This window comes from Kogia breviceps, chromosome 1 (assembly GCF_026419965.1).
Source record: "Kogia breviceps isolate mKogBre1 chromosome 1, mKogBre1 haplotype 1, whole genome shotgun sequence".
NCBI classification, from domain to species: domain Eukaryota; kingdom Metazoa; phylum Chordata; class Mammalia; order Artiodactyla; family Physeteridae; genus Kogia; species Kogia breviceps.
Window position 1 is genome coordinate 11,120,388 of NC_081310.1, and position 27,371 is coordinate 11,147,758.

General features: G+C 34.9%; 1 protein-coding gene across 4 annotated transcripts in view; it reads left to right on the forward strand.

Annotated features, from left to right (window-relative positions):
• Nucleotides 1–27,371, forward strand: part of BRINP3 (BMP/retinoic acid inducible neural specific 3) — a 431,007-nt gene that overhangs the window by 274,168 nt on the left and 129,468 nt on the right. For all 4 annotated transcript variants that reach the window (XM_067027571.1, XM_067027570.1, XM_059057529.2 and 1 more), the window contains 2 exons: nt 4,974–5,079; nt 20,357–20,593. In XM_067027571.1, coding sequence (XP_066883672.1) covers nt 4,974–5,079; nt 20,357–20,593 — 343 coding nt within the window. The remainder of the gene's footprint in view (nt 1–4,973; nt 5,080–20,356; nt 20,594–27,371) is intronic.

A 27,371-nucleotide genomic window follows, 5' to 3' on the forward strand; every position in this document is an offset into this window, starting at 1 on the left:
CTTACTATATTGTACATGATTTGAATACTGATATGATGTACAAAATTTGTGCATAGCCTCATTTAAGGGTGAGTTTGATTTAGGATGTTCTAAAACACAGGCATCCTTTCTCTGTCTATAGAGAAAAATGCTAACATGCAGCAGTGATGTCAGAAAAAATAATAGGATTTTACAGCCTTAATTGAGAGGTGAGCTATGAATGATTCCAGTAAGTTTACCATAGAGTTATTGTGCTTCTGCCTTTTAATAGTAAACATTTACACACATTTTACATTTACTATGAAATCATTACTGTGGTCCAGGCCCATGATAAGCACATATCATGGATTATCTCATTTTTCTTCACAACCTCTTTACACTGTAAGAAAATTTTACCCATTTCACCAGCCAGAAACTTGAGTCTTAGATCGGTTCCTCTCTAGTAAGCAGTGGACTTATGATGGTGACCTGAGCATTCTCATTTAAGTCTATTTTCTTCAAATCATATAATGATTATGATTTTGATGGGAAATATTTAAAATATATAGTGTGTTAATTTTAAGACAATGGACTCTCTAATAGAACTTTAGTACTAATAGTACTATTTTCCTTCAGGAATGTGATGTGTTTTTGTTTTTTTACTCTTTTATTGTCCCACTTTTTTTTCATTGTTTTAACTTTTTTCTTTTTTTTCCTTGAGATAGTTTATTTTTTTGCTTGAGATAGTTTTTCTTCAACTAATTCTTGCTGAATTAACTTTATAACTCCAATGCATCATTGTTGCATGATATTATCTTAAGAATGTGTAAGACTCAGAAAATTTGATCAAAAATAACAGACTTTTTATTTCCAACTGAATTATCTATAACACTTTATCTTAACCTAAATAAAGTTGAATTTATATTATTGTTTACATAATTACTTCCAAATCATCTCTTTGAATTAGGAAGATTATTTTCTTTTACTCTCTGTAAAATTCTCCAACTGTGAAAATAATAGACATCAGTTTAATGAAACAAAATAGAAACAATATAGGAAAAGTTGAAATGAAAACATGGGCATTTTTTTCCATTTACTATACTTTTAATATCCTTTCTGAATTTTAACAATATATATATAAACACAGTTCACATAAGTGGTCAATTAGAGAAGAGCACATTTGTTATATTTTGAAGACAAATTTGTGCTAAACACAGTTTGAAAAGTTTTGAATTTACATTCCACAGCTGGCCTAGACATGTCTTCCATTTCTGTACATTCCACTCCCCTTTTCAATTTCCCAGCCCCTCAAGAACATTAATTTTCCTCATAATATTCAGATAAAACCACAAATCAATGTAACAGCTCAGAAATAACATCATTTTTGTATCCTGAAAACAGTGTTCCCTGTTTCAACATCTTCTCACCAAGAGATAAGTAACAAAAAATGTTTTTTCTCATTCTATATGTCATTTATCAAAACACTGAATGCTATCAGTACTGGGTTATTGTCAGTCTTAATCATTTTTTTAGAGTTCTTTTTAAAATTAATCAATTAATTAACTTATTTATTTATTATTTTTGGCTGCATTGGGTCTTACTTGCTGCACGCAGCCTTCCTCTAGTTGTGGCGAGCGGCAGCTACTCTTCATTGCCGTGGCAGGCTTCTCATTGTGGTGGCTTCTCTTGTTGCGGAGCACGGGTTCTAGGCACGCAGGCTTCAGTAGTTGTGGCCCACAGGCTTAGCTGCTCCGTGGCATGTGGGATCTTCCTGGACCAGGGCTTGAACCTGTGTCCCCTGCATTGGCAGGCGGATTCCCAACCACTGCACCACCAGGGAAGCCCTTAATCATTTTTAAGTTTAGCTATTGAATAATTCTTCCTTTGTTACATTATATATGGAGACCCCAAAATCAGATGTTCATCTGTCAGCTGATGAACAAAGTTCAAGCTCTTTGTGGCACAAATATATAATTCATTTTTTGGTAGAGTTAACATCTCTATAGAACTGTTTGTACAATAAGTTAGTTTTTATTACTTTCTTTTCATTTTTATTCCTTTCACTAGTATTGAACATATAAGTATTGACACATTTATTAATGCTGACATGTAAGGTTCTGAAAATATAATACAATTGGAAAAATGGCTTTGCATCATTGACAGTGCTAGTTTGTGAATTTTTATATTAAATCAGACAATGATCAGTGAAGTCAGCTGTGAATGGTAAGAACAAAATTAAGTCATCAGTAGGATATACTATATTTTATTATTGTATGCTGTGAAAGGTAAGGGAATAAAATGATCTGTAGCTATAGAGGTAGCTATAGATATTCAAAACACTAAATTTATAAGACTTATTTAAATCTCCTGCATTTATTCTCAAGAACACAGTAACTGAATATAAGGGACTGTCTGTAATGAGATAAAATAATACTGTTTATCCTCTTTCAACGGTTAAGTGTTCAGGAGATTGCATACCAATTTCTAAGATCTCTTATGTCAATGAGTATGTGCTTTAAGCCACTTTTATTTAGAAAACTTCCTTAAAAATGACAAACATTGGAATTTCTTTATATTAATGTGGTGTGTATACATTTGTGTGTGTTGGGGTAAAATAGTTAAGCTACTTGATAGGACAAGATGAAGATTTAAATTATCTTAAATTCTAAATATTTCCTTTGGTACCTTAATCTTCCTTTTACTCATTTGTGATTAATCATTTATATTTAATATTAATCATACACACATATACATGCACATGCATGTATGTGACACATATCAACATCAGAAATTATTTTCCTGAACAAAATAAGGGATATTCTGTGTCACCACTGGAGAACAGCAGTAGAGGACTACACAGTCAGTGTGGTGTTAGAGAAAGAGTGAATCACATTCCCAATTGTTGCTGTGTGCTCATAGCCAATCTCGGTTATTCTAAAGGACTCGTTGTTTAGAAAATACGGTAGAGTTGTCATGATACAATTATGCATTCCCTCCATGCATCTGAGCTAAAGTGTCCATCGCCCTATCTTCGATTATCACCTATAAGTTTTTGATTCCTAAAATAGTAATCCCATCTTTGACGTAACTTCTACGAAATATATCTACATTGTCACTTCTTCTACTGGATGTTTCCAACTAAGATTGTTATTCAACTCAGAGTCAAAATAATCAAAACCAGGCTTCCTTACATTCTCATCTCAGTGGAGCTTCTTTGCCCCTTATATTAATGGTATCACTTATGCTAGAAACTTCTGTTGCATTTCCCTCCTTCCATCATGTACATTTTCAAAGTTTCATAATCTTGCCCATTCTAATTGTTTTTCAAAATCCATCTTCTTCAGATAAATCATATTGCCACTGCTCCATTCAGGCCTTCATCATCTTGATAATGGCCTTAACCTCTTCCTTGGTTTGGTTTTCCCCTCACACTCTCCACTTCTCTTTGTCTTAATATTAATACCTATGGGCTTATACCAGAACATAATATGTTCTGTGAATACTTCAGTAAACAAAGTCAATATTCTCTGCCTTGTGGAGCTTGCATTCTAATAAGAGGTGTTGACCATAATCACGTTAAGTGAGTAAATTGTACAGCATGTTAGAAGCTGAAAACCACTGTGGAAAAGATAGAACAATGTAAGGAGCAAAGGAAATAATGGCCGGAAGAGGGAAATGTGGGAAGGTATAGTCATTTAAAATAGGTTAGTCCAAGAAGTCCAGAGAGAGAGACATTTGAACAAAAACTTGAAGTGAACAAGTGAGCTTAGAAATATTTCGAGGAAGAACATTCCAGGTTCGGGAACAGCAAGTCAAAAATCATGAAGCAGGAGGATAACTATCATGTGTTTGGGGAACAGCAAAGAAGCCAGTGTTCTTGGAGTGGAGTAAATGAGGAAAAGTGGAAGAGAGATGAGTTCAGAGAGGTAACAGGGAGCTGGAAAATAGGGCATCTTTTTAGCCATAGAAAAGGGCTCTGGCTTTTACCCTGAGCAAGATGGGAAGCCATTATGTGGCTGTGAACTCGAAATAAAATGAGCTGAATGATGTTTTGCACACCATTCTGGTTGTTGTGAATATCATTTTAAAACACAAAAATGATTCCAATACCCCTCTGCTTTAAAATATTTGGTTTTTAAAAAAATATCCTCAGGACAAATTTCCAGTCTGACATAATTGATTAAATGCCTCCTCATCTCCTGATACCATCCATCCAAGACACCCATGGGAAAAAAATTACTCTGCAATATGTGATTCCATAATTAAATGCTAAGGTTGGGCCCTGCAAACCATAACTCTATAGAAATGGTGAAGTAATACAAGTGGGAATCATTAGGGACTACTTTGTGTGGGTGTTTGAACATGAGGTTGATCTTGAGGAGAGAGAAAACCAATTAGTCCACAAGGAGAAAGGTGGGATAAGGTGAAGGATGTTGTATAAGCAGAGGTATAGAATTAACAAAGTCCAACTGGACAACAAGATCGCCTGCCTGCTGGGAGAAGTGGGGCAGATGGAAGCCAAGCAGAAGAGTTTAGACATTGATACCACCATAAAAGAATGGGAAATTATAGATTTTTAAGTAGAAGAATAAAATAATAATATCAGTCTTTAGACCGTAGCCTGGTAAATGGTTTTGATTTATTGAGGAAAGATGAACAAACAAAAAACAATTCTCATATGAGTCAAACTTGCTGTCTACCTAAAAGCATGCTCTGTCTTATCTTGGGTAAAATCAGTGAGCTTATGTGAAGGATGTTGTTGACCAAAGAGGGCTTCCATTATTTTCTCTGAAGATGGATGACTGGCCAAAGAGAAGGAAATGGAATTGAAGATAAAGGGCATCATTTGTCTCCTCTATGCTTAGGTGTACTGTTGGTGTGTATCAGATCCTAGACCTTTTCGTGATGTTTACTGTCAGATGTATAATGTCAGTGTGTGACAACTACATTGAATGGAAAGAACACGGTAAAGTCTGGTATATAAAATAAAGTTGATGTTTTGTTTTGTTCTTTAGGTAACAGAAACACGGACGGGTCCTCTTGGCTGCAGTAACTATGACAACCTAGATTCTGTCAGTTCTGTTCTGGTTCAGAGTCCTGAGAATAAGATTCAGTTGCAAGGTATGTAGGTAAAATTTCAATAATTCTCTATGAGCCTGAATGACAGTTATCCAGTTGTGATTTCTTTATTCTCTCTTCCTTCCTCCCTCGCTCCCTCCCTCCCTCTCTCTTTCTTTGTTTGTTTGTTTCTTTCTTTCTTTCAAGCTGTATGTGCAGTACTAGGCTTTTAGAGTTCTCATAAAAGGCTAATCTCCTAATTTTTAACTGATATGAACATTCTAGACCAGATGAAGGGAAAGTCAAAATTCACTTTACTTCTTAAAGTAAGTAATCAATAACAATTGAAAATGTATTGTGATAATACTTTTCTTCCATACAATAATCATTGTCTCAGTAAGTAGCAGTTTCTCCATAGATCTCCCTGAGCTTTGACATCTTCCTTATAGATTCTGATAAAAATCGTAACCATATTTATGCATACTGTGATGTGAACGTTTGACATTTTAAATATAACCTAATATGATAATTAAGGCTTCATTTCTCTTCTGACAAACAGAAATATACTTAAGAATATATTAACAAAATACTTATACTTGCATTATTTCATTTATAAAGATATATTATGTGATAAAGGTAATTTATCATCTTCTTTACATTACTGTGTTTTGTGAGATAATTCAATAGAAGACTTTTAAAAATAATAATTTTAACAAATACATATTATCCTAACTGGTTATAAGGATGTGTATATTACTCATTCATACAGGCAGGGAAAAGTTATGAATCCACATGTTTAAACACGTACTAGATGAATAAGTTCAGAAATGTCTTTGTGATGACAAATCATCTAAATTAAGTTGACTGATCAAAGGAGTAGTTTTGTGTTATTCTTTCTAGTCTACCTTTTTTAATTGCAGAAGTTAGATCTTTATTTACATTATTCAGTTTTACATAAAAATGCTTAAAAGTTTCAGAAATTATGCCTTTTTCCCTCAACTTTTCCATCTAAAAAGTGTAATGGTATCAGGTTATTTAAATTTACTCTAAATAATAAATGAATTTCATTCATTTTAAATTGTATAAAAATCAGAAAGAAAGCACTTAACATTTTTAAACTTTAAATGCTATCCAATTTATCAGTCAATTTTAGATTTAAAGTTATTGAAATATTTTCTCTAATTTAAATAGAAACCCAATCTATAAATAGTACTTGTAATTCTCTACTAGTCACCCCTTTTTAAATGTATGTATTAAGTTTCCATCAGAGTATTAACTTTAATAGAAAAAGACAAAGAATGTTTATAACAAATATGTTTATTTCAATTGATTTATTATTAAATTTTATTAACACTATATATTGATTTTTACTCTTTGTGAATCACTGTGTTCAGTTTTAAAAATATTATAAACACAAAACTTGGGCTCTCCTGGTGGCGCAGTGGTTAACAGTCCACCTGCCGATGCAGGGGACACAGGTTTGTGCCCCGGTCTGGAAGGATCCCATATGCCGCGGAGGAGCTGGGCCCGTGAGCCATGGCCACTGAGCCTGGGCGTCCGGAGCCTGTGCTCCGCAACGGGAGAGGCCACAGCAGTGAGAGACCTGCGTATCGCAAAAAAAAACAAAAACAAAAACCCACAAAACTTCAGCCTCCCATCTTCTTTGAAGAAAAATTAACACAAGGAATAAATGAATCAATACTTCTTATATAACTACTGTTTATTTGTACTCTCCTCAATTTTTGTAAGGCAGAAACCTGCATCTCTTTCACCTTTTTTATTTGCTAGGCCTATATTTTCAGTTTTCTATTGCAACTATATTTGTATCCCAATGAACAAAGATCCTTCCAAACATAACATTAGGAAATCAATATCGAGACCCTCAATTTCCCTTGTACTCTTTCTTAAATTTCATCTGTACTTATAGTACAAGTATCATGTTGATTCATCTTTCAATCTACCTTTAATAGTAGCTCTTCTCCACTTTGAAAAAGAATGCAAAACATTCACAAATTCTGGAATAAACTTACCATGATACATTTCTTTAAAGGGTATAAAAAACTCTGAAGGTACCATCAGAGGTCTTTGTGTCTTTTATTAAGGTACCACCAGAGGTCTTTGTGTCTTTCATAGTTAGTTAGATAGTAAGTTGGTTGGTTTTATGGATAGATGGATATAGACATAGATGACATATTGTGTGTGTGTGTATATATGTGTGTGTGTGTATATATATATATATATATATATATATACAGAGAGAGAGAGAGAAGGAGAGAGTTAGTGTCTCCTGTTTTGTTTATAAGCACAAGGTGAAGCATTAGAATCAGTGTTTGACCCATTTGGAGATCTTCTGAATTCAGCTCTATTATTGAGAGGAATCTAGAATTGTACGAGTTTTTCCGTATTGACCTTCTTCTTCCAAACCTCTACTCTTGTAGAAGAATTACTCCTGAAGTAGAATTTTATCAGAGCAAAGAAAGCATCAATAAGAATTATTGAAGCTACAGCATTAGGCAACAAATTCAGAAAGAATTCCATGGCTTAACATTGGAATTGACATTCATAAATGAGATGTCAGAGAGATGCATTACACTTTAACGCACTGATTTTGACTGAAAACAAATGAAATGAAATGTTTTCTGGTAGTGAGTAAGCAGGATTTACCTGCTTATCTGTCTGGCTTTGCCAATTAGGATACAGAACAGACATTTTTTAAAAAAACAACTGAAATATCCATATCTACAACTCTAAATTATTCATAAAATATATTTAAAACATAGGACAAAATGTAATTCATAAGAAGTGTGAGAAAATTCATATTGAGATTAATGATATTCCAATTTCTTCAACCCCTTATGAATTTAACATATCAAGCAAGGTAGATTTGAGTGAAAGGGTAACAGTAGTAATAAAAAGTTATAAAATCTTGGTTGTAACTTTTTAGTAAAATTCCCAGAAAGTGAATGATCCATATGACTAGGTAACAAATACTTTTCCAGATCAGTTAGTTCCTAATGTTTTATTTCATCAAAATTGGCAAAGGATAGCATTATTATCAAATAGAAGATTTAATGTAACTTTTAAAGATGGGACACCATGCAATTATCTTTTGCTTGTAATAAAAATCTGATGATATTGCTTAAAAATTTTTTTCTTTCCTATAGTTTATTGATATGTTGGAACAAATTTTCTCAAAGCTTTACACATATAAAAATTAAAAGAAGGTAAATAATTTATATTGAAATAATTTATATTAATTTATATTTCTAGCAAAAAAAAAACCCATAAACTAATTAACAGAGCTCTATCAGTTCATTAAATCATGAGTTTTCAAGGAACAGATAATATTTGTTTTTAAAAGTTATTTATCGGGGAGCCCTTCAAGACGGCGGAGGAGTAAGATGTGGAGATCATCTTCCTCCCCACAAATACATCAAAAATACATCTACATGTGGAACAACTCCTACAGAACACCTACTGAATGCTGGCAGAAGACCTCAGACTTCCCAAAAGGCAAGAAACTCCCCACAAACCTGGGTAGGGCAAAAGAAAAAAGAAAAAACAGAGACAAAAGAATAGGGATGGGACCTGCACCAGTGGGAGGGAGGTGTGATGGAGGAAAACTTTCCACACACTAGGAGCCCCTTCGCGGGTGGAAAATGCAGGTGGCAGAGGGGGGAAGCTTCGGAGCCATGGAGGAGAGCGCAGCCACAGGGTGCGGAGGGCAAAGCGGAGAGATTCCCACAGAGGATCAGTGCCGACCAGCACTCACCAGCCCGAGAGGCCTGTCTGCTCACCCACCGGGGCAGGTGGGGGCTGAGAGCTGAGGCTCAGGCTTTGGAGGTCAGATCCCAGGGAGAGGACTGGGGTTGGCTGCATGAACACAGCCTGAAGGGGGCTAGTGTGCCACAGCTAGCCGAGAGGGAGTCTGGGAAAAAGTCTGGACCTGCTGGAGAGGCAAGAGACCACTGTTTTTGGGTGCACAAGGAGAGGGGATTCATAACAGTGCCTAAGCAAGCTCCAGAGACAAGGGCAAGCCACGGATATCATCTTGGACTCCAGGGGCGGGCACAGACTGCTAGAGCTGCTGCTGCTGCCACCAAGAATCCTTTGTGCAAGCAAAGGTCACTACCCACCACCCCCCGGGAGCCTGTACAGCACACCACTGCCAGGGTCCCATGATCCAGGGCCAACTCCCTGAGAGAACACACAGCAGGCCTCAGGCTGTTGCTACATCATATTGGCCTCTGCCGCTCCAGGCACGCCCCACATTTCAATTATTACTACCGTAGCCCTCCCTTTCCCCGGCCAGAGTGAGCAGGAGAGCCCCAATCAGCCCCTGCTTTAACACTCCACTGTCCGGGCAGGGAAAAGATGCCTAAGGGTGGCCTACATGCAGAGGCGTGGCCAAAACCAAAGATGAACCCCAGGAGCTCTGGGACCAAAGAAGAGAAAGGGAAATTTCCCTGTGAAGCCTTAGGAGCAGCGGATTAATCCCCACAATTGGCTTGATAAACCATGTACCTGTGGAATACCTGAATAGACAATGAATGTTCCGAAAATTGAGGGGGTAGACTTTGGGAGCAATTGTAGACTTGGAGTTTGCTTTTTGCATTTGATTTGTTTCTGGTTTTATATTTATCTTAGTTTAGTTTTTAGTGCTTGTTTTCATTGGTGGGTTTGTTTATTGGTTCGGTTGCTATCTTCCTATTTTTTTTTTTTTCTTGTGAGTGTGTGTGTATGTTTCCTTGTGTAATTTTGCCCTTTAGTTTTGCTTTTACCATTTGTCTTGGGGTCTGTCTTCATTTTTTGTTCTGTTTTGTTTTTTCCTTTTCTCTCGTGCCATGCAGCTGGCAGGGTCTTGGTGCTCTGACTGAGTGTCAGGCCTGAGCCACTGAGGCGGGAGAGCCAAGTCCAGGACATTGGACCACCAGAGACCCCCATGTAATACTAATTGGTGAGAGCTCTCCCAGAGATCTCCGTCTCAACACTAAGACCCAGCTCCACCCAACGGCCAGCAAGCTGCAGTGCTGGACACCCCATGTCAAACAATTAGCAAGACAGGAACACAACCCCACGCATTAACAGAGAGGCAGGCTAAAGTCATACTAAGTTCACAAACACCACAAAAAACGCAAACAGATGTGGCCCTGCCCAAAAGAGGGACAAGATCCAGCCCCACCTACCAGAACACAGGCACCAGTCCCCTCCACCAGGGAGCCTACACAACCCACTGAACCAACCTTAGCCACTGGGGGCAGACACCAAAAATGACGGGAACTACGAACTTGCAGACTGTGAAAAGGAGACCCCAAACACAGTAAGTTAAACAAAATGAGAAGACAGAGAAATACGCAGCAGATGATGGAGCAAGGTAAAAACCCACCAGACCAAACAAATGAAGAGGAAATAGGCAGTCCACCTGAAAAAGAATTCAGAGTAATGATACTAAAGGTGATCCAAAATCTTGGAAGAAGAATGGAGAAAATACAAGAAACGTTTAACAGGGAACTAGAAGAATTAAAGAGCAAACAAACAATGATGAACACCACAATAAATGAAATTAAAAATACTCTAGAAGGAATCAATAGCAGAATACCTGAGGCAGAGGAATGGGTAAGTGACCTGGAAGATAGAATAGTGGAAATAACTGCAGCAGAGCAGAAAAGAAAAAAGAAGGAAAAGAATTGAGGACAGTCTCAGAGATTGGGGACAACAGTAAAGGCACCAACATTCGAATTATAGGGGTCCCAGAAGAAGAAAAAAAGAAAGGGTCTGAGAAAATATTTGAAGAGATTATAGTTGAAAACATCCTTAAGTTGGGGAAGGAAATAGGCAGTCAAGTCCAGGAAGCACAGAGAGTGCCACACAAGAAAAATCACAGGAGAAACATGCCAAACAAACACATATTAATCAAACTATCAAAAAATAAATACAAAGAAAAAATATTAAAAGCAGCAAGAGAAAAGCAACAAATAACATACAAGGGAATCCCCATAAGGTTAACAGCTGATATTTCAGCAGAAATTCTGCAGGCCAGAAGGGAGTGTCATGACATATTTAAAGTGATGAAAAGGAAAAACCTACAACCAACATTACTCTACCAAGCAAAGATATCATTCAGATTCAATGGAGAAATTAAAGGCTTTACAAACAAGCAAAAATTAAGAGAATTCAGCACCACCAAGCCAGCTTTACAACAAATGCTAAAGGAACTTCTCTAGTTGGGAAACACAAGAGAAGAAAAAGACCTACACAAACAAACCCAAAACAATTAAGGAAATGGTAATAGGAACATACATATTGATAATTACCTTAAATGTGAATGGATTAAATGCTCCAACCAAAAGACACAGACTGGCTGAATGGATACAAAAACAAGACCTGTATATATGGTGTCTACATGAGACACATTTCAGACCTAATGACACCTAAGACTGAAAGTGAGGGGATGGAAAAAGTTATTCCATGCAAATGGAAATCAAAAGAGAGCTGGAGTAGCAATACTCATATCAGACCAAATAGACTTTAAAACAAAGACTATTACAAGAGACAGAAAAGGACACTGATCAAGGGATCAATTCAAAAAGAAGATATAACAATCGTAAATTTTACACACCCAACATAGGAGCACCTCAATACATAAGGCAAATGCTAAGAGCCATAAAAGGGGAAATCGACAGTAACACAATCATACTAGGGGCCTTCAACACCCCAGTTTCACCAATGGACAGATCAACCAAAATGAAAATAAATAAGGAAACACAAGCTTTAAATGACACATTAGACCAGATGGACTTAATTGATATTTATAGGACATCCCATCCAAAAACAACAGAATACACTTTCTTCTCAAGTGCTCGTGGGACATTCACTAGGATAGATCATATCTTGGGTTACAAACCAAGCCTCCATAAATTTAAGAAAATTGAAATCATATCAAGTATCTTTTCTGACCACAACACTATGAGACTAGATATCAATTACAGGAAAAAAAATCTGTAAAAAATACAAACACCTGGAGGCTAAAAAAATATGCTACTAAATAACCAAGAGATCACTGAAGAAATCAAAGAGGAAATAAAAAATATCTAGAAACAAATGACAAGGAAACCACAATGACCCAATAGCTATAGGATACAGCAAAAGCACTTCTAAGTGGGAAGTTCATAGCAATATAATCTTACCTCAAGAAACAAGAAAAATGTCAAATAAACAACCTAACCTTACACCTAAAGCAATTAGAGAAAGAAAAATTTTAAAAAAACCCAAAAATTAGCAGAAGGAAAGAAATCATAAAGATCAGATCAGAAATAAATGAAAAAGAAATGAAGGAAACAACAGCAAAGATCAGTAAAACTAAAAACCTGGTTGTTTGAGAAGATAAACATAAACAAAACTGATAAACCTTTAGCAAGACTCATCAAAAAAAAAAGGGAGAAGACTCAACAGAATTAGAAATGAAAAAGGAGAAGTAACAACTGACACTGCAGAAATACAAAGGATCATGAGAGACTACTGCAAGCCATTATATGCCAATAAAATGGACAACCTGGAAGAAATGGACAATTTCTTAGAAAAATACAACCTTCCAAGACTGAACCAGAAAGAAATAGAAAATATGAACAGACCAATCACAAGCAGTGAAATTGAAACTGTGATTAAAAATCTTTCAACAAACAAAGCCCAGGACCAGATGGCTTCACGGGCGAATTCTATCAAACATTTAGAGAAGAGCTTCCAAAATATAGCAGAGGGAGAAACACTCCCAAACTCATTCTATGAGACAACCATCACCCTGATACCAAAACCATAATAAGATGTCACAAAAAAACAAAACTACAGGCCAACATCACTGATGAACATAGATGCAATAATCCTGAACAAAGTACTAGCAAACAGAATCCAACAGCACATTAAGAGTCATACAACAGGATCAAGTGGGGTTTATCCCAGGAATGCAAGGGTTCTTCCATAAATGCAAATCAATCAATGTGATACACTGTATTAATATGTTGAAGGATAAAAAATATATCATAATCTCAATAGATGCAGAAAAAGCTTTTGACAAAATTCAACACCCACTTATGATAAAAACTCTCCAGAAAGTTGGCATAGAGTGAACCTACCTGAACATAATAAACGTCATATATGACAAACACACAGCCAACATCATTCTCAATGGTGAAAAAGTGAAACCATTTCCTCTAAGATCAGGAACAAGACAAGGGTGCCTACTCTCACCACTCTTCTTCTACATAGTTTTGGAAGTTTTAGCCATGGCAATCAGAGAAGAAAAAGAAATAAAAGGAATCCAAATTGGAAAAGAAGTAAAACTGCCAGTGTTTGCAGATGCCATGATACTCTACATAGAGAATCCTAAAGATGCTACCAGAAAACTACTAGAGCTAATCAATGAATGTGGTAGAGTAGCAGGATACAAAATTAATGCACAGAAATCTCTTGCATTCCTATACACTAACAACAAAAAATATGGAAGAGAAATTAAGGAAACACTCCCATTTGCCATTGCAACAAAAAAGAATAAAATACCTAGGAATAAACCTACCTAAGGAGAAAAAAGACCTGTATGCAGAAAACTATAAGACACTGATGAAAGAAATTAAAGATGATACAAACAGATGGAGAGATATATACCATGTTCTTGGATTGGAAGAATCAACATTGTGAAAATGACTATACTACCCAAAGCAATCTACAGATTCAGTGAAATCCCTATCAAGCTACAATTGGCATTTTTCACAGAACTAGAACAAAAAATTTGCAATTTGTTTGGAAACACAAAAGACCCCAAATACCCAAAGTAATCTTGAGAATGAAAAACGGAGCTGGAGGAATCAGGCTCCCTGACTTCAGACTATACTACAAAGTTACAGTAATCAACACAGTATGGTACTGGCACAAAACCAGAAATATGGATCAATGGAACAGGATAGAAAGTCCAGAGATAAACCTGCACACATATGGTCACCTTATTTTTGATAAAGGAGGCAAGAATATACAATGGAGGAAAGACAGCCTTTTCACCATGTGGTGATGGAAAACCTGGACATCTACATGGAAAGAATGAAATTAGAACACTCGCTAACACTATACACACAAATAAACTCAAAATGGATTAAAGACCTAAATGTAAGGCCAGACACTATCAAACTCTTAGAGGAAATCATAGGCAGAACACTCTATGACATAAATTACAGCAAGATCCTTTTTGACCTACCTCCTAGAGAAATGGAAATAAAAACAAAAATAAACAAATGGGACCTAATGAAACTTAAAACCTTTTGCACAGCAAAGGAAACCATAAACAAGACAAAAAGACAACCCTCAGAATGCTATAAAATATTTTCTAACAAAGCAACTGACAAAGGATTAATATCCAAACTATGCAAGCAGTTCATGCAGCTCACTATCAAAAAAACAACCCAATCCAAAAATGGGCAGAAGACCTAAATAGACATTTCTCCAAAGAAGATATACAGATTGCCAACAAGCACATGAAAGGATGCTCAACATCACTAATCATTAGAGAAATGCAAATCAAAACCACAATGCTGTATCATCTCAAACTAGTCAGATTGGCCATCATGAAAAAATCTACAAACAATAAATGCTGGAAAGGGTGTGGAGAAAAGATAACCCTCTTGCACTGCTGGTGGGAATGTAAATTGATACAGCCACTATGGAGAACAGTATGGAGGTTCCTTAAAAAAATAAAAATAGAACTACCATATGACCCAGCAATCCCACTACTGGGCATCTACCCTGAGAAAACCATAATTCAAAATAGTCATGTACCACAATGTTCATTGCAGCACTATTTACAGTCGCCAGGACATGGAAGCAACCTAAATGTCCATCAACACACGAATGGATGAAGATGTGGCACATATATACAATGGAATATTATCAGCCATAAAAAGAAATGAAATTGAGTTATTTGTAGTGAGGTGGATGGACCTTGAGTCTGTCATACAGAGTGAAGTCAGAAAGAGAAAAACAAATACTGTATGCTAACACATATATATGGAATCTAAAAAAAAAAAAAGGTTCTGATGAACGTAGGGGCAGGAAAAGAATAAAGACGCAGATGTAGAGAATGGACTTGAGGATGCAGGCACAGGGAAGGGTAAGCTGGGATGAAGTGAGAGAGTAACATTTACACATATACACTACCAAATGTAGAATAGCTAGCTAGTGGGAAGCAGCTGCATAGCACAGGTATATCAGCTCAGTGTTTTGTGACCACCTGGAAGGGTAGGATAGGGAGGGTGGGAGGGAAGCACAAGAGGGAGGGGTTATGGGGACAAAAAATAATAATAATAATAATAAAGTTGTTTATCAAATAATGTAATACATTTAAATCTATTGAATTGTATATTACCTGTAATTATATATAAAAATTCAATCAAAAGTGATTAAAGATTTTCATTATTAGAAAACTATATATTATATAATTTATGCCATAAGATTTTTGTTATTTATAATTTTCAGGAAAACATATATACATTTCCAATTATTTATGTTTATAGCAGAGACTTATGACTGTGACTAAAAAAGATGTTTACTAATGAAAAGACTGTATATTAGTACAAGAATATGCAGGGATAGTGGAATGAAATGGTAGCTTCAAGTAGGGAACACACACACACACTTTTTTCACATTGTTTTTAAATATGATATTAGATGCTGAATTGCCAGGATTAGATTCCATTGGTACATATAGATATGTGATGTAGTATTTTTATTTTTAAATGTAAATATTCATAATGCAACAGATTACCTACTTTTGGTCTTTTTAATTTATTATAAAAATTTTAGATGGCAGCTTTATCATGTTCAAGGGAGTCCTTAGTTTTTCACACTCCTTTGTGTAGTACATGAGCAAAGCAGCACTGAAAAACACTGGTCAGCTGGTCATTTTTACTTAGTTGTTTGTCTTGGTAGAATTTGTGTTTGTGTGATACATATTACAATTTTCTTCATCTCTCAACAATTTCTTAAATTTCTCACATAATTTATCCACCAAATATTGCTTCTTTCTTTTTCTTCTCACATCCTGGAGTTCCAATTAAATGTATTTTTAGACCTTTCAGTCCTGACCTATGTATCTTTTCTACTGTCTTCTGGTCTTTATATCCTTTTGCCATTTTATTATTCTGTGCCCAATATTTTTTCCGACATATTCCAGATTGCTATTTATCTCTTCAACTGTGTCTAGTCTGCTGTTAAATTCATTAGTTACTTTCTTACTCCAATTTATATACTTTATTTGCAGAATTTCCATTTTGTTATAATTTATAATTTCCAGTTATAATTATTTCCAATTATAATTTTGTTATAATTTATAACTTCTCTGTCAAATTGTCTGTTTTGTCATTTAAGTTTTGATCAGGTGACTGAAATTAATTTGTAGTTCATATTTGATAACCCCTTTATCTTTCTGATTTATATGCTCATTATCTTTTATTGAATTCTGATACTGGGCATGAAAATTTGTTCAAATAATTTAAAATTCTTGATGATATTTTCTTTCTCCAGAGATTTACTTTTGTTTCCAGTAGTACCTCAGTCTGTTTTAATTGACCCATTTGAAAGTATGCTTTAGACCTGTGAAAGCTAATTTTTTGTTTGTTTGTTTAATTACTTCATGGGTATATAGCCCTTCTGTAGTCCAACAAATCCTGAGGAATTTACTGTCTTTATCATGGCTGGTTTGAAACTTCAGTATTTGTTTTGCTAACTGGACAAAACTCTAAAACAAAACCTATGTCCAATGTTTGGTTCACTCCTCAGGGATTCTTCTTGCCAGGTTAGTCCAGACATCCTCACTTTTATTGGACTTCAGATCCCTTTAAACAGATTTTTTTTTAATTGAAGTATAGTTGATTTACAATGTCGTGTTAGTTTCAGGTGTACAGAGAAGTGATTTGCTTCTATATATATATATAGAACTGAATCTCTCTCTACATAATTTTTTAGATTCTTTTTCATTATAGGTTATTACAAGGTATTGGATATAGTTTCCTGCACTATACAGTATAAACAGATTATTTTAATATATTATCTATATTTTCTAGTTGTTTCTAGTGAGAAGTTTAGTTAGAAAAACTGGCCCTCCAATATCCGATACATTCATGTTTGACTGTGTGATTGTCAGCTTGTAGCAGTTTCTCTGCCTCATGCTCACTTTCACAGTATCCCCCAGGCTCAGAACTCAGCTTCCTTAGCCTTGTCTCATCACCAAGTAGACTTTCTCTGATAACAGTCTTATCAGTATTTTGTACTCTATTGTTTCTGTACCTAAAAAATAAATAAATAAATAAAAGGTCTGTAGGACAGCCCCCAGTCCCTCTGAGTTGTCTACCAAGGCAATTCAAGTTTTCTCTCTAGGTATCAATTGTTGTTTACGTTAGTGATCTAGTTATAAAATTATAAAATTTTGAGTGGTCTGTCTGTAGAGCTCTTTTCCAAAAAATCTTTTTTATTTTTAGTGTGGGTTTTACAGAATGTCAGTTTCCTTTCTTTAGAGATAGATAAATACGTAGATGATAGATATAGATAGATAGATAGATTGATTGATTGATAGATAAAGACAGATAACATAGCAGAAATCCTTGCATGTCTAACACTGAACTCATCATTTCTTGCCACCAATCATTCCTCCTCAAATTACTTTTCCAGCCTTCTCTATTTCTGCAAAGGCACTATCATTTTTACAGACTGAAAATTATGACAATTATGACTTTATTTATGACATTTTAAATATAACATAAATTCTCTGAATTTCTTTTTGTTTTGGGGGTGTTTTTTTGTAAAATTAAGGTTGACATAATCAGCGGGTTCCATATTATCCGGTCCATAGACTTACAGTTACCTGAGATGTTAAAACACACAATATTAAAATAACTATATTTGGACTCCTGAGTCGCATTAACAGAGACTCTGACTTTGTTTTTAACACTGAATGGCAGAATTGTCAGAAGCAATCACTAGATATTTCTCAACTATACAGTGATTTGGTGACCCACAGGACTAATCATTTAAGAATATTTCTAGCTTTATCATTTTATTCCTTCAAGTCATTTGACATATTTCACCTGCCTTCCATCAAATAGTGTCTAGTAGATTCTAACTCCTCTTCTCCTGTCTCCTAAACTGCCTTTTGATCGCCATTTCCTTAGTTTAGATATTTTTTAGTCTTCTGTCTAAACTGATCTTTTTTCTTTATATGTTCTATATCGAAATAATGTACCACTTAGAGTACCTTCATTGTTAAACATCATTTAAATACAAATGAATTAATTCCATATACTTCACCCTGTTATGGGAACCCCAATAACATTACTCTAGATTTATTTTTCTAAGCAGCTCACTCATTGCATTCTTATACTGCATATGTATTAAAACAATACTGCTAGTTGCTATTTTAAAATATTCCGCAGTTCATTTGTGTGTGATGTTGTTAATGCATTATCCTATGCCACAAAAAACCTCTCATAATGTTGAATCATATCCACCTGTCAAATACTGTTCCAGTCTACCTTTTTTATGGAACAATTAGTAATACCTAGTGAAATATCTGTAACCCAACTCTAGTAGTTATTAAGTACTATTGTATAATATTATTACATACTTCTAATATTACATATTATATTACTTCTTTTATTTTTCCTAAGTGTATTGCAAGTACCTTTAGGGCAGGGATATGTTTCGGTCATCTTCATATTTGTACTTTCCCTAGAAAGTCTCTTCCAAATGGAAGGCATTCCATAAATGTTATTTATTTGAGGTAAAATTAAAATGAATAATAAAGTAAATATATAAGTGCTAAAAGTACTTTTCCTGACCCACCTATGGGAGAATTAATCTGAAAGAATGAGATAGGTACAATTGTCAAGATATTTACAAAGTAGATTTTTTTCCTAAATGCTAATTCACGATTTTAATTGAATTAACCTCATAGATAATGGTTGTATCAAAAACTTGTGGGGTTTTTTTTTTGTTTTTATTAGAAAGGAGACATGTAAAAGTTGTAAAAATCAAATTTTATAGTAAAAAGCAATTAGGTATTGACTAAGTTTTCCCTTACGTTTATGTTTATTTATTACATTGAATATTTACCCTTTTGATTAGATTTTTCTATGTAGCAAGAAATGCTAAAATGTAAAACTAGTAGAGATCGCCAAATGTTAATTTTATAGCCTTACTTTCATTTTTTATATTTTCTTAAGAGTTAGCAAATTTACTAAACTTGCTTGTAGAAAAGAAATAAACTGTATCACTAAGGTTGTCTTAATACATGACAAGGAAATAAACTGTGAAATAATTAAATCAGTCTAATAATTTCCCTGTAGTCAATCTAAGTGATCATATGAAAAATAAACTCATATAAAGTTATGTGTTGTTAGTGGCATGAGATAAGCATTATAGCAACATTTCATAACTCTTGCTGATGCCACAAACGCTTTGTATTACGATATCTATGTAGATGTGAGCCGATAGAGCCAAAGGTATATGAAAATATTGAAAATTACTTGAAATCAAGTAGTGTAAAATAAATGCATACATCTCTTTTCAAAAGTATGGGAAGATAGGTTCTATATACATTATATTAAAATAACCAAATATTCTGATCAATTAAGTCAAATACCAATCAAATCAGTTTAAAAAACAAAATCAAATAGTCTGAGATATTAAACACCTCTATAATTTTCAGGATTCTTTTTTTAAAAATTTATTTAATTAATTTATTTATTTTGGCTGCATCGGGTCTTATTTGTGGCATGTGGTCTCTTCATTGAGGCATGTGGCATCTTTTCACTGTGAGCTGGCTCTTCGCTGTGGCGCGCAGGCTTCTCTCTAGTTGTGGCGTGCTGGTTTTCTCTCTCTAGTGCAGCGTGCAGGCTCCAGGGCGCATGGGCTCTGTAGTTTGCAGCACATGGGCCCTCTCGTTGAGGCTGCAAACTCAGTAGTTGTGTCACACAGGCTTAGCTGCCCCGCGGCATGTGGGATCTTAGTTCCCCGACCAAAGATCAAACCTGCGTCCCTTGCATTGGAAGGCAGATTCTTTACCACTGGACCACCAGGGAAGTCCCAGTTTCCAGGATTCCTGAACAGTTCATGGAATCAGTATATATTAAAACGAATTACAAATATTTGCAATTTTACAGACTTCGATAACTTTCTAATGATGGTTTTTAAATATGCATAAATACATAACAATATACTCAGATTTTGACTTTTTGTGAATATGTAGATATGTATTATGCATTTTTCTTTATCAGAGTAAACTTACTGTTCTGGTTTGTTCTCTAAGGGCTGCAAGTACTCCTTCCAGACTACCTTCAGGAGCGTTTTGTACAAGCAGCTTTGAGCTACGTTGCTTGCAATTCAGAGGGAGAGTTTATCTGCAAGGACAATGACTGCTGGTGTCAGTGTGGTCCCAGATTTCCAGAATGCAACTGCCCCTCCATGGACATTCAAGCCATGGAGGAGAATCTTCTTCGCATAACTGAAACCTGGAAATCCTACAACATCGACTTTGAGGAATCAGGTAAGACATATATTTTATCTAACACTTCTAAACTTTGCCAAAAAAAATTGCCATATTGAGAAGACTGTTTAACGCTTTTGGGAGAAACTATTACGTACTTGGAGGGTTTTATTCAATTTATCCTTATTATTACTTCAAATGGACATGTGTATTGCTTTTATTGTCGGTTATTCAGTATTTTACTGAAAGTCTATATGGTACTTTGTGTATTGCTATGTACTATTTGCACTAGAACCTAGCCTGCTCTTGAGCTGATTTTTATTAGTCATTTAATGAAGAAAGTCCTTGCCTTTCTCAATATAAGAATTTAAATTGATGACTGAAAAACAATGCACAACCTAGAAGTTGAGAATTATGTATTTATGTTTTATTCAGCGGATCTTCTGAGCACTTCAGGCCCAGGAGACAGGACTCTCAGATCACTCTGAGGGAGGGCTCCAAAGAGGTAAAGGAGGAGCCAGGATAGATAGGAGTTTTGGAAGACTCCTATATAGAGTCCAGGTAGTCGGAACAGTATCAAAAGATACTGTTAATTAAGGAAAACCAGGTATCTCAAGTTAAGGAATTTAGTGCTTTTCTGGGTATGGGAAGATGCAAAGTCAAAGCTTATTGAACTCTTTCCTTTGATATGCACCTCAGCTCTCTGGGGCCAGATAGCTGAGGTGCTATCCTGGCTTTAGGTGCCATCCTGGTGATAGAAACCTATCCTGTGCTTTCTCATCCTGAGCCTCCTCAGGGCGCACCGTAGGAGGGTGGCTGCAGAGGCTGATAGCTTGAGAGGTGGTATCTTGTTTCCGTCCTGAGTTCTCCCTGGTCAGGGTGGCTGATGGCCACAACAGCCTTTGTTTATTGTTTATTGATGTGGCAGGCTGCGTTCTTAGTCCAATACCTCTGATACCCCTCTGGACTATTCCCGTGGCCCCTGAGATTCACTTGTGAGGCAAGATCCAAAGTGTGAATGTTCTATACTTTCTTTACATTAAAGTGAATCTCATGCACGTGCACTTTCACTCAACTACTTCTTTTTAAACCAAATTCAGATCAGTTTTGACTTAATGTTTGTGCAGTTTGTTTTTGTTATTTCTGAATTTTTATGAGTGCATATTTGTGTCTTCAATATTGTTACTTATGGACTATGTAAGCTGTAATGGCCTCCATATCATAAAGCAATGAACTTTAGTAAAAACAACATATGTAATCATTCATAATAATAGAATAATAACAATCCCCAGAATGTGGTGAGTGTAATTATGTAGCATTTAGTCAAAAGTGTTGGACATGACTAACTTTCAAAGTGACAAGAGAGGTTTGAACTGCCAAGAGATCAGATTTATATGTTTGAATGGCATAATTTTTCCAGTGATTCATTTAACCAAGCCCACTTAAAAATGATAATGAAATTTAACATACATTCACGATAAAAACACTTAAATTAGGCATAGAAGGAACATATTTCGACATAATAAAAGCCATATATGACAAGCCCACAGCTAACATCAGACAAGAAAAAACACAATTGATGGTTTCAACAAACCCTCATCTTTTTGTGTAGTAGAACCAGCAAATTATAAAGTAAAAAGGTAGGTAAATAAATTTAGAAAGAGTTAATAGATTTAGATTTTATTAAGATAAATAGAATACTAATAAGTAATGTATTGGAAATCTAATATGTTATATTCAAGTAGAACCATCTGATGTTAAAAATAATCATGAAATGCAACACTTTTAGATAATGTATAATGTGTTATACCAGGGAATCTTAGAAACCCCGTGTTTGTGGAACTCACATAGGATTGCCACCCCTATTATTTTGTCTTGCGACTATATTTTTAAAAATCACCAAATGAGCATTGGGTTCTTTGTTTCCAGGTGAAATGTAGGAGATTGAAGTAGGCCAATACTTCTATTGATAGTAACTAAAAAGTTGCATAATTTTTAAAGACATAATAGATCATAAAAGTAACAACAACTAAATAGATTAAAATTCATAGCATGAGATGTGTGGGATCCATAGCTTGTTTCCTTCCTTTCTTCCTTTCTTTGTTTCTCTTTCTTTCATTTTATTCATTAATTTATTTAATTCTGAGAACAGAGCCTGAGGGCTCTGCATTACCCCAGGCAGAGAGTGGCTGGTGGGAGAAAGAAAAATCAACACACTTCTAGCGATTATGGAGACTAGAATGACAAAATTCTGGACTCAGTGGGCCTAAAGAAGTTCAATTTTACCACAAGATATTTGCTGAATTTCAGATAGTGCTGGATGCTAAAGAACTATTCAAAAGTCTTTTCAAACTTAATGAAGTTCACCGCAGACTTTAGGTGCTTAAGAGATAAAAACTCTCTAGAGGGAAGAGCTTGAAAATAAAACAGGGAAGGATGGAAAACCCCAGAGGGAATGAGGAAGTGACACTGTTTCTATAACTGCTTTTCCCTAGGGCACATTTATCAATTCAGGGCAGAGTTAGAAGCTGAGACTCTAGGACTAGTCCCTGAAAAATGCTGGCATTCCAGGACAGAGAAATCAGAAGAAAATTTGGCAGTCATAGTAGATTAAAGTGAGAGAATTGGAGGCTTAAGGAGTTTTAAATATATGACCAGTCATCTCTTTAAGACATTTGCTTTAACCCATGTCAGATGTTCCTGAAGAGATAAACTGAAAACCTCTGAATGATAGCATTGAATCTTCTGCAGTGTTACAGGCCTGAAGTAACAAACGCTTACCATGTCCTTAACTGAAACTTCTGCAGGGCCATACCCTAAGAACAGGGGAGAGTCAGAGCCAGACTGAGTTCTCTACCAGTATAACCCCACACTGATATAGCTCATATCCTGATTGTTTTAGGATCAACTCCCTATAGTGTCTGTTAAATATGAAAAGAGTTATGTCTTGAGGAGGAAAACATTTTCTAAAATCTCTGCAATTTTTTGTTTTATTTATGGTGAACATAAAACTCTAATTTACAACATATGTGAACAGATAAGACCTTATGGCTAATATCAAAAAGAAACCAGGTAACAGATGTAAGATGATCCAGATATTGAAATTAATAGGAATAATTTTCAGATAATTATTATTAAAATGCTCAGAAAATGAAAGGAAAGGAAGGATAAAGTAGTTGGAGATATTGAAAAGTTCACCAGAGATTTGGAATCTATACAACTGGACTGAAGGACCTTCTAAAATATAAAAATGCAGTATCTGAAATAAATAACTCAAAATTTTGTTTTCATAGGAGTCTTGGCATAGTAGGGAACAGGATTAGTGAACAGGAAGAGAGGTTAATGGAATAGATAGAAATGGAAGCAGTGAGAAAGACAACAACAAAATATTGGATAGATGCATGGCAAGCATGTGAGATATGCATGAAATTTTTTTAAACTGAAAACTTCCAAATTCAACCTACAGATTCAAAAAGCACAGCAAACACAAAGAATGATTAATACAAAGAAAACCACAGATAAATGTATCATAGTAAATATGTTGGAAAAATACAGAAAAAAAATCTTCTAACATAACTAGAGATAAAAGACATTACTTTCATTAGACTCACAATGAGCCTGACTTATCAAAACAAAAACAAAAACAGATTTTTGACATATTTAGAGTGCTAAAGAAAATAACAGTCAATCTAGAATTATGTAACGTTCCACAAGAGTTTCAAAAATGGTGAAAATAAAGATGTGTTCAGACAAGAAATGCTACATGAAAACATAGACGTGTAAAGGGGAAGAGGAATTCTAGAGATGGCAAATACACATCAGTAAATATAAGTGAATATCAACCTTACAAAATAATAATTATGAGGTGATGTGGACATAAAATATATGTAGAATTTTAATATATGATAATAGTGTTATAATGGGTGGTGAATGGAAAGAGTTAGTATTCTAAGTCTCCCAAGGTACTGGCATTGTTGAGGATGAGCTAAGAGATGTAATTTACATTAGAGTGAAATAAATCAAGAATAATATAATCTCTGGAATATCTACTAAAATAAGAATGTTTAATTATAGTCAAGAAAGTAAAATAAGATAAAAATTATTTGATCACTCCATAATAAGAAAATAAACTAGAAAACAGGAGAAAAATCATCAAATAGATGTCAAAATCAAATCAAAAAAATCATCAAGGGCTTCCCTGGTGGTGCAGTGGTTGAGAGTCCACCTGCTGATGCAGGGGATACAGGTTTGTGCCCCGGTCCGGGAAGATCCCACATGCTGCGGAGCGGCTAGGCCCGTGAGCCATGGCCGCTGAGCCTGCGCATCCAGAGCCTGTGCTCCACAATGGGAGAGGCCACAACAGTGAGAGGCCCGCGTACAGCAAAAAAAAAAAAATCATCAAATAGTGTCAAATAGATCAATGCAGGGGAAAGAGGAAGGTTTGGATTGTCTTTACAATAAATGTGTTGGGTCAGATTAATTCCACTGTAATGGTTATTGTATTAAATATTCTATTTTCTTATTACACTAAATAGTCTAAATAAAAGACTAATATTGTAGGACTGGTGATTAATAATAAAAATAAATAAAAGACTATTTGCTGTTTACTAGAGACCTGATAAAGACATAGATAAACTGAGGTCGAATGGTGGAGAAATATTTAATGTAAACACTAGCCAAAAAATACTAAGGTAAATTTGAAAGCAAGATACATTAATTGAGATTTAAGAATATTTCATAATAATAAAGTAGTCAATCCAACTGGAATCAATACAATAATTATTCATTTATATGAACTGCAAAATAAAAATTACACCACACCAGTTAAACAGGCAAGTAAGACTGCTAAAGACTCTTGTAATAAAGGATAGAGACTTACAATAGGGAAGGAAGACTGAACTCAACTCCTCTGATACAAAGGACAGGAGAATTTTTAAAACACTGGGATTAGCTCATGGAAAAGTACCAGAAGACAGTATCAGGGAGAATGGTTGACATTTCTGCAGTATCAGTTCTAACTTCTCCTCTTTCATTTCTTATTTTGTTTATTTGGGTCTTCCCTCTTTTCTTCTTGGTGAGCCTGTCCAGAGGTTTGTCAATTTTGTTTACCCTTTCAAAGACCCAACTCTTGGTTTTATTGATTTTTTTCTATTGTTTCTCTAATCTCTATTTTGTTCATTTCTTCTCGATCTTTATTATTTCCTTCCTTCTGCTAACTTTAAGTTTTGTTTGTTCTTCTTTTTCTAATTCTTTCAGGTGGTAGGTTAGGTTCTTTATTTGAGATTTTTCTTGTTTTTTGAAGAAGGCCTATATTGCTATGAAATTCTTTCTAAGAACTGCTTTTGCTGCATCCCATAGATTTTGTATGGTTCTATTTTCATTGTCATTTGTCTCAAGGTATTTTTCAATTTTCCCTTGGATTTCATCACTGACCCATTGGCATTTTAGTAGAAGGTGGTCTACCTGATCAGGCCGTCTGTATTTGTTAATTGTCCCTTATTGAGGTTGGTCTCCTACTTTTCCACAGAGACTGGGAGAAAAGCATACTATCTCCTTTTCCTTTGATGATTCCAAGTCAAAGGGATGACTCCTAGATCCTTGAGATTGACATATCTCATTTGAAGAAGATTTACTTCTTTACAGGACAAAGAAATAGTTTACAATTGCAAGTTCTCTAAAGAAAAGGGAAATCAGGGAAGAAACCTGTTTAAACTTTAGTGAAGCTCTGGCGAATGTTCAGGCTGTCTTGGTCAATACTTAAAAGCGGAGCCCCCAAAACCATGAAGATAAATTGACAGAACTAAAAGGAACAAAAAAACACATACAGAATCATAGTGTGACATTTTAACATGCTTATTTAATATATGAAAGAACAAACAAATTGAATATCAGGGAAGATTTATTGAACTTGAAAAGAAGTTAACAGACTTGACTAAAATAAAATATATATGACTCTCAACAACAACAAAAATATAGAATTCACATTTTCCCAGTGCTCCTGAAATGTTTACCTAGTTTTTCCACATGCTGAATTATAAAGTAAGCCTGAACAAACTCCAGGAGTTTGAAATTATTTAGAATATGTTTTCTGACCATGAAGGAATCCAACTGAAATCAGTAACTAGAAGATAAATGAGCAAACTTCATCTACCTGAAAATTAAATTCTAAGCTTCTAAATAGTCTATAAAAATGAAGTTAAGTCAAAAGTTTAAGTCAATGAAAAAATTGTAAAAAAGAGAAAATATGTTGAACTGAACAATAAAGAAAATAGGACAAATCAAAACTTGTGTAATTCAGGTAAAGGATTGTTTCAGGAGAAAGTTATAGCCTTAAGGTATAATTTAGAAAAGAAAAAAGCCTGGAAATCAAGTACTTAAGCTTTTGCCTTAACCATTTAAAATAATAAATATTTAGATTTCCCTTTAATTAAAGAGAAGGAACAAAGACTATAGGAAAAATTAATATGATTGAAAGCATTTAGGAGGTAGAGAAAATCCAGAGTCAAATGGTGGTTTTCTGAAAATATTAATAAACTTAATAATTACCAAAAGTAATCAAGAAAAAAATTGAAAAATATACAAAATTGCTGTGACAGGAAAGTGAAAGGACACATCACTAGAGAGACTACAGGAATCATAACAATTTTGAGGACATTATAAAGAACTTTACACCAATAAATTGACCAATGTGGATGAAATAGACACATTTTTCCAAAAGTAAATTTACCAACCTTGACAGAAAAAGAGATTAAGTTATTCATTGTATCAGAAAAAAAATTTATCTAATTATTAAAATGTTTCCCCCAAGGAACTTCTTTCAGAAATAGAATAAGAAAAT